Genomic DNA, 14,051 nt, shown 5'->3' on the forward strand with positions numbered 1-14,051 from the left:
ATGTTTTATTTCTTTTGGTTAGTTGTATTTTTTCTTCTCCAGAGGTTCTGTTAGACATAAAGCTGATCTAAGATGGCTAATAGTAAGTAGAGTAAATCTGAAAGGAAATAACAAGCTAGCAGAACAGCATGACCAATCATTACAAATATTTACCGTCTCAGAAGTGCTGCAGAACCTAGTGAACAAGAACAAATTATATTTTTAAAATATTTGCTCTTTGCATATAGATGCAATGGACTTAATTTCCTTTTGTAAATTTTGTTTCGTTTCTCTCCCAAAGTCATTTGCTAAAGGGATTTGGAGAATTATCTGGTTTTCGTGAAGGGACAAGGAGTCAGTTTAAAGTAGAATTTGTTTCCTGTACGTATAGAGCTTTGGTCCCCTTCCTATGGCTCACATGTAATGTGAACTACTGACAGCATATTGATTTGGTGTCATTGCTACTTGTGTTGTAGTCAAGCAAATGCTGCTTTTAAAAGCTGCAGTATCTGTGGAATATGGTGGAACTCACAGAAATCCCACCTTTCATAAAAAATAGATTGTTCTAATTTTTCTTTTTTTTTTTTATTTTGAAGTCTGTAGCTTTATAGTCATGCATTTGAGAAGATTATGACTTTTGTGATGTCTTGCTTCAGATTTTATGTCACATAATAGGATACATTTCAATCCCAAATTGAAACTGATTTCAACTTCCCTGAAAAGTTGGTTAAGCTGTCTTCAATCAAGTGTTTGTGTCTGAGATGATGGAGCAGGCTGAGAAGGCTTTGCTCACTGTAGTTGATGAGATCGAGGGAAGAGCAGAATTCAGTGAAAGAGTACAGGAAATCACACAGATTCAAGGGGTTGTTGAGCAGAGCTGTTTTAACAGTTATCACAAATTGATCTTTGTCCTTACGACCCTGTTGGAAAGTGAAGGCCAGCTCAGTCTTGGTGTGTTGGAGCTAGGGAATTTTTCAGCTGCTGTATGCACTCTTTTCTTTTGCCTTCTCCCAGTCTGAGCTGACTTTCATTGGCGTCATCAACATACTCCTTCCCTATATAGCTGCATCCTTTTTGGCTTTGTTTCAAGTGGTTGTTGTAGTACATATACAGGTTCCCTCCTCTCGCTCTCCACTAGGTACTTCAGGGGCAGTGTTTTTAGTTCTTTAGAACTGCTGCTTGGTCTGCCCAGTCAGACAGAGGGTTATGAAACAGCTGTAGAACCAGAGATCCAGAAGTGTTCGTGAAATTTGTGGTTTAATTGGAAGTTAGCAATTGTAGAACAAAACAAAATGGGATGTACATGACAGTCAAGGTAGAAAGTAATTTGAATTGGTTGGAAATTGTTGGACCCAAATCTTATAAATTACTACCTAATTAAAACTAATAAGCTTAATGACTTGTAAATCACTGGGACTATTGAGGGAAGCTTGTATATAATTGTTTATAGTGTTTGTGCTAGAGCATTTGCAGACAATTATTGTGTGAACTTACTATTTTTTTCTTAAGATTTCCAGAAGTAATATGCATTACTAACTTTTTAATATATATGTATATTCTTTTTTTTCAGTCCTGCAAACCATCTTCTGTATGGAAACCGAGCTCTTTGTTTAATTCTCACAAGACAGTACAAGTGAGTAAATCCTTGTTTATAATCTGTAATGTTTGTGATCTCCTTTACTACAGCTTGGCAGTATACTTAGGAAAGAAGTATTTAAAAAACTAAAATTTATAGTAAGTGTGATGTTACTACCTCAGGAAACTGATATTAAGAGAAATGAGTAATATTAGCTGTATCTACTGGCAGTATGTCATGGCATTTAAAATTTGAAGGGGTGGGAGGGAGGTTATACAACTGGGGGAAAAAACCCTCAGTACCAGTGAGTATTGTGATTTTATTAAACTTTTTGAAGAAGTAAACCTTTTGAAGAAGAGATTAGTGTGTTTCTGGGAGTTATTTTTCCTTAAGCCACTTGTTAAGCTAAAAATCATGTGTATGAGCCTTCACTCAGCTTATGTTTATGAACCTTTTACTGCAGCTTGGCTTTGTCTCTAGCCTCGTGTCATGATGGTGTTTTGTTTTTTTTTTTTAGACAGTGCTCAAGGGCAACTTTTGATAGCGCTATACCAGGCTTTCATCATCTCCTAGTATCTTGATGTTCTGTACGCCACTGTCTTTTACTCAAGTTTCTTTTCCTTGCTTGTTTTCTTTGTGATATGAATATGGTCCAACTTCTCCCATTCTACTTGTTAGCTGCTTCTTTATTATTTTCAACGTGTTGCAGGTCTTTTCAATTACTACTTCAGCATTTCACTTCAGCAACATCCTTTTTAATTCCTGCTGTAGCTTTCCATGAAGCATTCACAGCCACTAGCTTTGTTTCTGCTTCATCTAGAGTAGCCCTACTTCTCAGTATCAATCATCTTTTACCTTGGTTATTCTCAACTATGCCTCTTCACTCCAGCTAATTTATCTGTCCAATTTCTTGTGGAAGCACTTGCCTGTTTGCTGTGGATATGGTCAGGATCTTCAGCTTATGGCCTTGCTTAGGTCTTCTTATGTAGGCTGTGTGTATCTCTGTTTGCTATTTCAGGCTTTTCTTTGGAATCCAGCTTTCATTACCACAGAATGTTTTCCTCCTTTAGATTATTCTGTACAAGCTTCCTTGCTATATTAGTTGCAAAAAAACCCCAGTGTTACTGACTAGGCAACTTACAAATACTTGCATGATAAACAGGGTTTTTTTCTTTTTTTTTTCCCCATGTTTTTTTCCCTGTGTGGAAATAAAATAGCTCCTTACTGTTTTTTGTGGGCCTCTCTAGTTAGAAAATATCTGCAACATGACCTCCCTGAGTCCGTATGACCCAATTATCAAAGGAGTGAGTTATTTGTAAAAGTACATACTGTCTAGAGCTTCTTCATCTGAAGTAATCCATGTTACCCCTCTGTTATAATCTACTGCATCCTGCTTGTCTGACACATAGCCGTAGTTCTGTGAAGAAGCAAATCATATAAGCCAAAGGTATATCAACTCAGTAACTGCCCCGTTTGGGCAGAGTTTGTATCAGCGGAGGCGGTCACTCTGCTGCTCTGTGCTCTCCTACTGCAGTAGTAATAGACCGCTTCTGTTCTGACCTGATCAAAATTACTTTGTTTGTTCCATGATACATTATGTATAAAAAGTCAGGCATGATCTTTTGGCTTCAGTTGACAGTTTTGCAGGTTACTGTGCTCAGTCGTTAATACTTGTACTCTCAGATCTGTAGCTGTGATGATTATGTAACAACTCCCTAATATGATTTCTTTCAACATATTTTGGTTTGTTATTCAGCCTTCTTATAAAGTCTTTGCTTTTTAAATAAGTATCTTGTTACAGCCCATTTATAAGGGGTAGCTTCATATACAGAAATGCTGGAAGACCTAGGAGGTAGAGGGAGGGAATAAATACTTGATGTGTGAAATAGTTGAGACTGCGACATTTTAACCAGGTAAGTTTCAGCTAAGAAGTGTTGTCAGACCATACCTTTATACAGCGAATGAACTGTTTTATTTATCTTACATTTTTCTTATAGTGCCTTGTACAATGCAGCCCTAGTCTGTAGATTTCTGAAGTATAAATAATAATCTTTTTTGTTCTTCCTTCTCTTTAAGGAGAGCCCTTGCTGATGGAAAAAGGGCCACTATTTTGAAGCCTAACTGGCCAAAGGTTAGTTTCAATCATATATGGTTCAAAATCGTCTTTTTGTTTGTACTGTAAACCAACATAGGGTCCCAGTCTGAATTACAGGTTTAACACATGTACGTATGAATTGTTATTATCTGAGTTAAGCATTAATGACAGTAGAATGGGCGGAGTATCTGGGAATTCAGCTTCAGACATGTACATAGCTTGCTTGTATTTTTATATTAAAAATGTTATTTTGATACACTTGCTTACATGATGTTCTGCATATGTAAAGATGAAAAATCATATTACATCATTGTGCATAGCTTTGTTGTCACAGTACTTTAAAAAGAATATATATAGTCCATAAAATAATAAAAACCCTAATTAATGACCAGAATGTATTTCCTGACGTTCTTGGACTAAAGAAGAGTAAAGGATTGCAAATTATTAGTTGTAATTAGAGGAAAAAGCAAATATGATCTTCTCCAAAGCTAGGGGAAAGATAATTCATTGTGAGCAGTATCTAGCTGTTTCAGTGTGCTGAGTGGTTAAAAACTTTGGTTATTCACAGAAGAAATAGATAACTTTTGAAGTATGTGAAAACTTTATGTTGTCCGCTGTACTACAATTGTTTTGAATGTAAACTGTTTTCTTATTTGAGTGAATGAACACTTAAACCGGTATCCGTGTAGGGTCACTACCACTTCTGTAAGGCACTGTCGTTACTGGGGGAGCATGAACTAGCTTTGGAAGCTAATGAGAGAGCTCAGGAACTCTGCAAGAATATTCTTGATGGACTTAAGGACCTTATTCAGCAAAATGACAAATTAAAGAAGACGTTAGAAGAAATCAATGGTAACGTTTTCACTTTTGAAGATCTGCCTTGAACATAGCCACATTCCTTCACTGGTAACTTTCCTTTGAAGCTAGCTAATTATTTTTTTCCTTCCTATAATATTTTCTACAGGTACTAAAGAATATAAGCAGAAACCAAAGAAATTGCTTCTTGAGAAAAAGTAAGCAACTGCCAAATTTGCTGTTTTTTTTATTAGCAATGCCTAGTATAAGATTTACATAATACATATCATTGATGTTTCCTGATATATAACAAAATATAAGCAATAAAAATGAAAGAAATAAGATCAGAACTGCAGCCAGAATGCAGTCTAGGAGTAAAGAGGACCTCTAGGACCTAAATAAGCTGTCTTTGTAATGTTTTCAAGTTCCAAGTAGTCTCCTTCAGCATTTTAAGTTCTAGCTGTGCTGGAAATAAGAGGAAACAATTAAATGTTCATGTTTATTTTCCATCCTATTTGAAGTATGTATGCTGTTGAAGGAACCTGGCATTTGAAAATGTCTGTGCAATCGTACCCGCTGTTTTGTGTTAACTTTGCTGTATAACGTTCACTAGGACATTAAGATGATTTGAATTCTAATTCAAAGAGGAGCTGAATGCTTACCAAATAAATTTTGGCAATGGTAAAAACAAACAAACAAAAAATGTATATCCTAAGTAGTAGGAAGTTGTCTTTTTCACATCTATTTTATGCTTTTGCTTTGCCTGGAGAGGGTAAGGCAAGAGGGTAAGGAGATTCCATATTCACAGATTGATCTGTGTTGCAGTATATGCCTTAACTCATTGAAACCTTTTCCTGAAAGACCGTTTTGGTGTTTATTGGTCTACTTGTAGTGATGTGCTATCTATCCATAGGAAATTGTGGTTTTTTTCTTGTATTATTTTTTTGTTAGAGATTTTGCTTAGCCTAAAAATATGCAGTTTGAAGGCATAAAAAAGGATGTTAGATCAAATCCTTTAAGTACGGTTGTGCTGTTAAAATTTCTATGAGGGTTAGGCTTCTTGTACTTGTTTTTTCAGTGTATATATGGGATGTCTTAAATATCAAGAAAAGATATCAATGTTGGAAGAACTAGCGTTTTCTCTTTTTACTTTTCAGAGACTGCAATTCTTCAGAATCTCATTTAATCATTTCTCAAGAACAAAAAGAAATAGAAAAAGACAGAAAGAGAACACAGTCTGATCCTAAAGATCACCACTGCCATCAAAAACATGATACCACAGTAAGTTATGCTACAGATGCTAATTACAAGACTAGCAGTATGTTAATTTTCTCCATCCTGGAATGTGTAATTGTGGTGGTTTTACTCGGGTGGGCAGCCAAGCTCCACCACAGCCGCTCTCTCACTCCCCCTCCTCAAAGGGGAAGGGAGAGAAAATACAATGAAAAGGGCTCAAGGTTTGAGATATGGACAGGGAGATCACTCAACAGTTACTGTCATAGGCAAAAGAGAGTCAGAGTAGGGAGATAGTAAGATTTACTGCCTATTACTAACAAGCCAGAGAAGTGCGAAACAAAGGAAAGCAACCAAAAACATCTTCCCACCATCTACCCTCTTCCACCTTCTCCCCCTGAGTGACACAGGGGAATGGGCAATGGGGGCTGCGGTCAGTCCCTAGCGCTTCGTCTCCACCGCTCCCTCACGGTCCCTCTGCCCCTGCTCCACGTTGGGTCCCTCCCACTGGATGCCGTCCTTCCCGAACCGAGCCTGCGGGGGCTGCCCACAGGCAGCAGCTCCTCAAGAACTGCTCCCACATGGCCCCGTACCACGGGGTCCATCCATCCCCCAGGAGCAAACTGCTCCAGCACGGGTCCCCCATGGGCGGCAGCTCCCCCCAGACCCCCTGCTCCTGCGTGGGCTCCTCTCCACGTGCTGCAGCTCCAGCCTGGGGCCTGCTCCTGCGGGGGCTCTCCATGGCCCACAGCCTCCTCCAGGCCACATCCACCTGCTCCTTCTGCACTGACCTTGGTGTCTGCAAGGCTGTTTCTCAGTCCTCTCTCTCTCCCAGCTACTGTTTCCCTGCAGTTTTTTTTCCTCTCTTAAATATGCTCTCACAGAGGCACAAATATCACTTACTGGCCTGCTCTGGCCAGCAGTGGGGCCCCAGGCCCTTATCTGATAATGGAGCAGCTTCTGGATTCTTCTTGCAGAAGTCACCCCTATGGTCCCCCACTACCAAAACCTTGCCATGTAAACCTACTACAGTCATTTAAATGCTGTGACTGAAACTTTGCAGCAATTATGCTTTAATAATTGTGTACTTTCTCAGGCAAATGCACTGTTCCTTTGATATAAAATTATATTTAGAACTTTGGATTTGAAAGAAGGTGAGAATTGGTTGCTCAAATGAAAAGATGGACGTTGCATTTCACAAGGAAGAGAGAGGGCTTCTCCAGGTTTATTAAAAGAGAGATTGAAGACATGTCTGACTTAATTAATTGACCAGTCCTGCCTGTTAGTGTGCATTCAGATGTGGACTTCCCTTTGGCTTTAGGAGAGGATTTAGTTAATGTGTACTAGTATAATGGAATTCCATGGAAGATGCTTTAGCCAAAGTTAATTCATATACAGGGTTTTTGCTATTAAGGAACGTTCTGCACTGATCTTGCAATGCTAAGTATTTACATGGTTACAGACCATTGTTTTGTTGCTCTGCTAACAGATTTCTTTTCTATGGAAAAAGCGTTGGTTGAATAGTACTCTTAACTCTTAAATCATATTTAAAACTAGGATTTTATGGTCCTCAATTATATATTTGGCTTGTGTATTTAAAACAAGCATAGTATACTGTTAAAATGCAAAATGGACTTGTATTATTTTAGTATCCTTTTGTAATTCTTTGGATTAATTCTTAATATTAAAAAAACAACTGTTTAAATCTGTTAATGTTCTACTATATTATTTTTATTAACTATGGTGAGGAAGGTTTAAACGATAAAGTGAAACTTAAATTTTGTTCTCTGTTCATAGTTGAGTTTTGTTCCTAAAAAATAACTAAACTAAGGTTACACATTAGTGAAGTACGGCCAAACAAATCCACCAACAAAAGTCTCTAACTCTGCCTTTTAGAGTGTTTTTTTAAATTGTTTAAAGTGCAAAGACTTACTATGATGTTGTGGATCAAACCCCGGTAGGAAGCTAAGCACCACACAGCTGCTTGCTCTCTCCCCCCAGTGGGATGGGGAAGAGAATCAGAAGGGTAAAAGCAAGAAATCTGGTGGGAGTTTAACAGGCAAAACAAAGGCTGTGCATGGAAGCAAACCAATATGCAGAATTTGTTCACTGTTCCTACTCAATAGGCAGATACATACCATTTCCAGGAAAGCAGGGCTTCATTATGCGTTAACTGTTAACATGAAAAGACAAACACCATACCTAGGAACGTCACCTCTCTTCCTCCTCCTTTTACATGGCTCTTATTGCTGAATACGACATCATATGGTATGGAATACGTCACTGGCCAGTTTGGGTCACCTCTCCTGGCTGTGTCCCCTACCAGCTTCTTTTGTACCTTTGGCCTGCTGGCTGGCTGGGCAGGGTGAAAAACAGAAGAGGCCTCGACACTGTGTAAGCATTGCTTAGCAAAAACTAAAGCATTATTTTCAATATTATTATTTCATTATTGTTATCAACACTGTCTTGGTCACAAATCCAAAAGATAGTACCATATGAACTGCTATGAAAGCAACTAACTCAAAGCCAAAACCAGTATATAAATAAATAAATAAATAAATATATATATATATATTATATTTAAAAAAAAAAAAAGTGGAATCTTTGGGGATTTTGTCACGGCTTATCATGTTGTTTCCAGGGGATTTCACTAATCAATGTCAGTGGAATCTCCCAGCTGTTGGTGTCATAGTACTTATCTCGTGTCTATTATTATGAGGAGACTGTTAATCATTCTGGTCCATAAATTTTCCCAGGTGGCTTGATTTGCTAGATACATGCAGACTGTGACAGCATGAATTCAGAATTTAACATCACAAATTCCAGTTTGCCTACAAATACTTGTTCTACTTCACACTAGTTATTAATTGAAAATAAACTTTTGTACTCCTTTCTGATTGTTTACCATTTTTTTAAGCTAATCCATATTTTTTCCTATAACTTAGCATATAAAGTGCATTATAAACTATATATTATATGAAAGCAAGGTGATAAATAATATGAATCTACTAGCAGGTTCAAAGCAAACTTAGCATGTACGTTTCAAAATAGCCTTTTCAGGTTTCACAGGAGGGCAGGGCAATGAAAAAAGGTGACTCAGTAGCGGGAAAAGTGAAACTAAGGTACAAGGGCAAAGGGAAGGAAAGATACATTAGAGTAATTTGTTGAAAAAGAGAGTGAGTTACAGAACTTACAAGAAGTGCTTGAAGACTTTTTGCTATCTTATGAAAACTTCAATCTACTTTTACGCATGCAAATTGGCATAATGTAGGTCTGTAAATTTATCTTTCCTTAAGATGAATGTTACTGCAAAAAGTGATAGTATTTTTAGATAATATAAGTTGCTGTGAAATTGAAAAAAAATGTACAAATATACTTTGATTAATGAAATTACTTTAATTGGCGACATAGTGTATGGTATTATAGTTGTGATTTCTCTGTTTAAATTGTAATTTGCAATTTGGTTGTAATTCCCACATAGTACTGAAATGGGCAAATCAATTTTTAGATTAAAATAGTCTGTTTATGAAGCTGACTATGAAACTGGAGTAATACCTACTTCTGTTTTCTTGTTGGTTTCTAAACCAAATGAATGTATTTGTCATTAGGTCACCAACATCCCAAGAACAGAAAGCAAAGAGTGGTCTCTGGAGTTTCCACCAAGTGAGTTTGTTTTATTGTTTTCAAGTCTGAGTCAGTTCTTCCCTTGCTGTTGCCGTTATTAATAAGCAGAAGTGTATCTACTGTTATTTTTACAATGTTAAGCCATCATGTTTCACTTTTTTCTTGTTAGGTGGACTTACTAAATTACTACTTCTCTCCTATATTTCTGTGCCTTATTTCCTTCAATTCTTTTGGAGTTTCAGTCTAATTCATACGGATGAATTCAGAATTGAAAGTGAAACTAAAAAGTGGAATGCTTAGTCACAGGCTAGAAATGCTCTTCTCATTTTAAGGTATATTTTGGATCTAAGCAGATCTAAAATTAAGAGAGGTGTGTGGGTAGTTTCAATATCCATAATTACTTTACGGTTACTAAAAGCTCCGTATATATCATTAAGAAAATCTTCCTGCAGTTAGAGAGGAAGGATGCTACAAGCTATTTCACAGAGGATCTTTTGCTACGAAGTTAAAGAGATGTAAGCTGGTATCGTTCTTTTTTTTTTTTTTTAATGAAAAAAACACTTTTGTAGAAAGACCTCCCACCCTTCAAATTTACTGCAGATCTGGAGTTACCTTCCTGTGATGTGTGTTCATTTTAAGCACAAACAGCTCTCAGCTTCAAAGTGAATTCTCTTCCTGAACTTTGTTTTTTATCACCCGGTAAACATACTTTAACTGAAAATGTGTAAGAGATTTCCCTGATATTCAGAAATTGTCCATGCTGTATTCTAAAACTGTGACCTTCAAGGCAATGAGTCCTTCTACTCCTGACCAGGCAGAAGTTTGAAGTGCTCACTTACACCATTCTTCGGACTTCACATAGTTAAATATTTATCTGAACAGATGCCAAAGTGTGGACTCAAAATTTGATTTTAGGAAGCCAATGAAGATATGTTATGAAATAATATTTAGAAATGAGCAGTAGGATGAAGTGGTCTTGCTTCTGTAGACTTTGGATATTATACGCAAACGTCTTGAAGAATTAAGTAATTTTTTTGTGAAGTGGAAAATGCAGAAAGGCTGCAAAAGAAACATCTTTTCAACAAATTTACGTTTACTTTATGTGGTAGGATTATTTTAAAAAAACAAAAAACACAACTGTAAAGTGTTAATTCAGAAAGCATAAATTAGGGAAGGCTTTTGGAAAGGGGAAGTCAAGTTCAGGAAGAAAAATCAGTTTTAGGAACTATATGTAAATGGTGTAACAGAGCAAAATATGAGATGCATGGTGCCATAGGGAATTTGAACAAGTTTGAATCAAGTGACTACGAAAATGTCTGAATTCACTTGTTCCTGAGCAAGAAGGATAATTGGTTTTAGAGAGGTTAAGGAGGGAAGAGGGATAATGAAAGGCAATGCAGGTAGAGAACTGAAAATTCGTCTAGGCTGAAAAGATCATAGGACTGTGAAATGTTGTGTTGGGGGCAGGGGGGAAACCTGCTGATTCCATTTCTTTTTCTATTCTTCCTTCCTCCTCCTCCTCCCCCCAATACTCATTATGTCAGTACTGTTGTAGAAAAAAATATTTGATTTGGCTTTGATGTGAAAGGAGGAGTTATGCTCTGAATGACTAGCTGATACAAGTTTAGTGTGGGTGGGGATGAACAGCTTTCTTTTTCTTAGCCTTTGTTCACATAAAAAAGGCTTGTGGCTTGCAGGAGAGCTAATGTAAAGCAACTTTATGCCCCTGTATCTTATCTTAACATTACTGTCCTTTTTCGTTATAGCTTTTGCTTGCATGTACTATTTTTCTGAATATGTGTATATTTCTGTTAAATATCTTTGTTTGCTTCTAATGGAAATCTCTAGCAAAAGCAATGCTACTTCTACTAATATTTTAAAATGTTTGTGGGGTAAGTGAATTCTTTGCTGTTGAATTAATACTTTAGCTGAAGTGTTTTAATGATAATTCATCAAGATTTGCTCGTTACTTTCATTTAAAAAGATACTACTTTCAGATTTAAAAAATACTTCTAAGTTGAATGGTATATGGGAGTAGTAGTTTCTGTAGGAAAATTTTTTGGAATCTTTTTTTTTGAATGGCTTTTAATGCTAGATTCATTAAGTGAAATAATAGGGCTGATTAATTCTTTCATTTGATAGTGCAAGGAAAGATTTGTATTGGTTTATCTTCATTAAGATTTTTCTTTGAATATTTCTGTTCCTTAAGGAGGTGAAAAATATTCAATGAGGAAAAGGGAATATAATCTCTAAGTGGTAAAATGATGATATGATTGAAATGTTGTCTGGCCTTCAAAAATACTGTTTTCCATCCTTTAAATATCTTTAATATGAGGACTTTATAATGATTATTATTGTTACTTTGGAATTTTTAATGCATATGAACTATTCTGGCAGACACCTGTTCAGACTCCCATGTCACTTTCAATAAATGCTTCATAAAATAATTCTGAATGTGATCAGTCTTTCTGACATTTGTATTTTGTTCTGATTAATTTATATTTTGTCATTAAGTAGCTTTTAATGAAAAATTAATTGAGGCACAAGGTGTGAGGGTGCCTATGTATATGATTTAACTTGAGATATGAGCATGAGAGACATTCTGTTCTCTTGAGTGAGATTAGTCAAATGGATAATTCTTGTTTTTCTCTGATCAGTGTCTTTCAGTGTTTTAAAAAAATATATATATACTAAAATATAGATATATAGAATATTTTTCTGAGTAGCATAAATAAACATTTTTAAGCGTAGATAATTGCTGAAATTTATATGTGAAATTATTTTTTTTTTTCCAAATTCAGTATTATGGTAATTGAACTTAAGCAGCATTCAGTAGTTTATTACATTTGATTTATTTGGTAGCTGTACCTTGTATTTGGGTTCCAGTCCTCTACCAGCTTAACTCCAGGTGCTGGAATGTATGTTGTCTGTGTGATGGTGTCCAGTGCTTGGAAGCTACAGTCCTTTCCTAAGCTGTTTCTAAAAGAGTATGGCTGGAACTATCTTATCTTGGAACAACCAGCTGAGGCAGAAAAAGGCATTCTTATATGAACTGTAAAAAGAACTAGGTTTAACTAGCAAAAAAATCTGCCCCCTCTGCCCTCTTCAACATTAATGTACGTAATAAGGAACTCTTGCAACATGTGATGCTCAGCAGTTCTGTAACTGAATGTCAGTTGCTTGTTGGTTCTTTACCAGACCAGACATACTATTTTTGCCCTGTTTCTGTAATTGTTTGGTTACCAGAAGGAAGCTCTCTTAATAAGTGGATTTTGTCACTGTTGCTGTTAACTCAGAGTCTTGTAAAAAACTCCAACTTAAAATTATTGAAATTTAAATGCTTCATGACTTCATTAAGAGCATTCTTATGCACATTCATTTACCTAATCTTGCGTTCTAGTTAAGAATTTTCTAATTATGTTCCAGAGAAAACAGTTGAGTTGCTTCCTGGTTTTGACCAATTCCAATAAAGTATTAAAATATCTATTTTGTTCCTCATTCCTACTGACTTGTTTACTTAGTTTGTAGAGCAGAGTGACCAAGATAACATAAGATATCAGAAATTATAAAGTATATTAGAGTTTTGCGTTGTCTTTGATATCGTTTCAGTTACAATTGAATCAGTTGTTAGGATAGATTCATTCTTGCTGTAGCCCAGTGTTTGTTTCCATGCAGCCAAACATTTCTGTGTTGTGATTAGGAATGTTTACATTGATCTGACTCATGTGTTTGGCTTTCTAAGGTTAATGTGGCTTGTACTTGGCTCCTTTAGCAATGTATTTTTGAAGTAGCAGACTTTCTGTAAAATTTCTGTAGTCAAACACAAATGAAGACATTTAACACCCACAGTGATCTATTATTACATTTAAAAATTCTGGTTATCTCATAGTTAAATAGCAAAAGTGGGTTTGTAAAATGTACCTGGTTTGTTTGGTTTGGATTCCAATTCAATAACTGTTATGATATAAGAGAGTCAGATCATATCTTACAGAGTCTTAAGATTCTTTTGTTTATTTGAAACATCATTTTCCCTTTACAGGATTAATAAAATTATATACTATTTAATACAAATAATATCAAATTCGCATCATAACACTCAGAGATGTGTCTGAAAAATTTCTTGGCTGTGCTAGTTCTGAATATTGTAAACATTTCAGATCTATAACTTATACAGCAAAATAAGTTTTGTGTGCATTTTTTTTTTCTTTTTTTAGGTGATTGTCATTTTGTTTGAAATATTTTTTCCCATTGCAGGCCAAAGTCACCAAAACAAAGGAAGGCCAAAGAACAAACCTGGTGATTCTGAAAAGACGAAGTAAGGAAAATTTTTAGTTATTATGTATAACTTAATTTAGTTAGTGAGGTTTTTTTTTATTGCACTTATAAATGGCTGATGCAGCTTTGTCTTGTTGCTTGCTCTTTGCTTTTTTTATTTTCCCCCAGCTAAGGGTTAATTTAACCCCCTAAATCTGATATAGAAATCCATTATATTGAATAGGTGGATCTATTCCCAGAGTAGTATATGTTTATTATTAGAGAGAGGGTGGTGATTTCAGTGCAATGTCAAGGAAAAGAAGGTAAACTATAGAGGAAGAAAGTGTAGAGTAATTATTATCTAAATACAACGTTTTTCATTAGAAATGTTTTAATGCTTCTAATAACAATATTAATGGTATACATTATTTATAATTTATTGTATATGTACATAAATAAACAATACATAAAACATATAACAAATAATAAGTTAGT

General features: G+C 35.7%; 1 protein-coding gene across 7 annotated transcripts in view; it reads left to right on the forward strand.

Annotated features, from left to right (window-relative positions):
* TTC3 (tetratricopeptide repeat domain 3) overlaps positions 1–14,051 on the forward strand; it is a 64,740-nt gene that overhangs the window by 10,980 nt on the left and 39,709 nt on the right. For 6 of the 7 annotated variants that reach the window (XM_040577328.1, XM_040577339.1, XM_040577350.1 and 3 more), the window contains 7 exons: positions 1,550–1,612; positions 3,632–3,686; positions 4,340–4,502; positions 4,615–4,663; positions 5,603–5,726; positions 9,287–9,341; positions 13,557–13,617. In XM_040577328.1, the coding sequence (XP_040433262.1) occupies positions 1,550–1,612; positions 3,632–3,686; positions 4,340–4,502; positions 4,615–4,663; positions 5,603–5,726; positions 9,287–9,341; positions 13,557–13,617 (570 nt within the window). Of the gene's footprint in view, positions 1–1,549; positions 1,613–3,631; positions 3,687–4,339; positions 4,503–4,614; positions 4,664–5,602; positions 5,727–9,286; positions 9,342–10,821; positions 11,195–13,556; positions 13,618–14,051 lie in introns of those variants that run through there. The other variant, XM_040577379.1, reaches the window with a different exon arrangement.

Source organism: Cygnus olor, chromosome 1 (genome assembly GCF_009769625.2).
Source record: "Cygnus olor isolate bCygOlo1 chromosome 1, bCygOlo1.pri.v2, whole genome shotgun sequence".
Lineage (NCBI taxonomy): Eukaryota > Metazoa > Chordata > Aves > Anseriformes > Anatidae > Cygnus > Cygnus olor.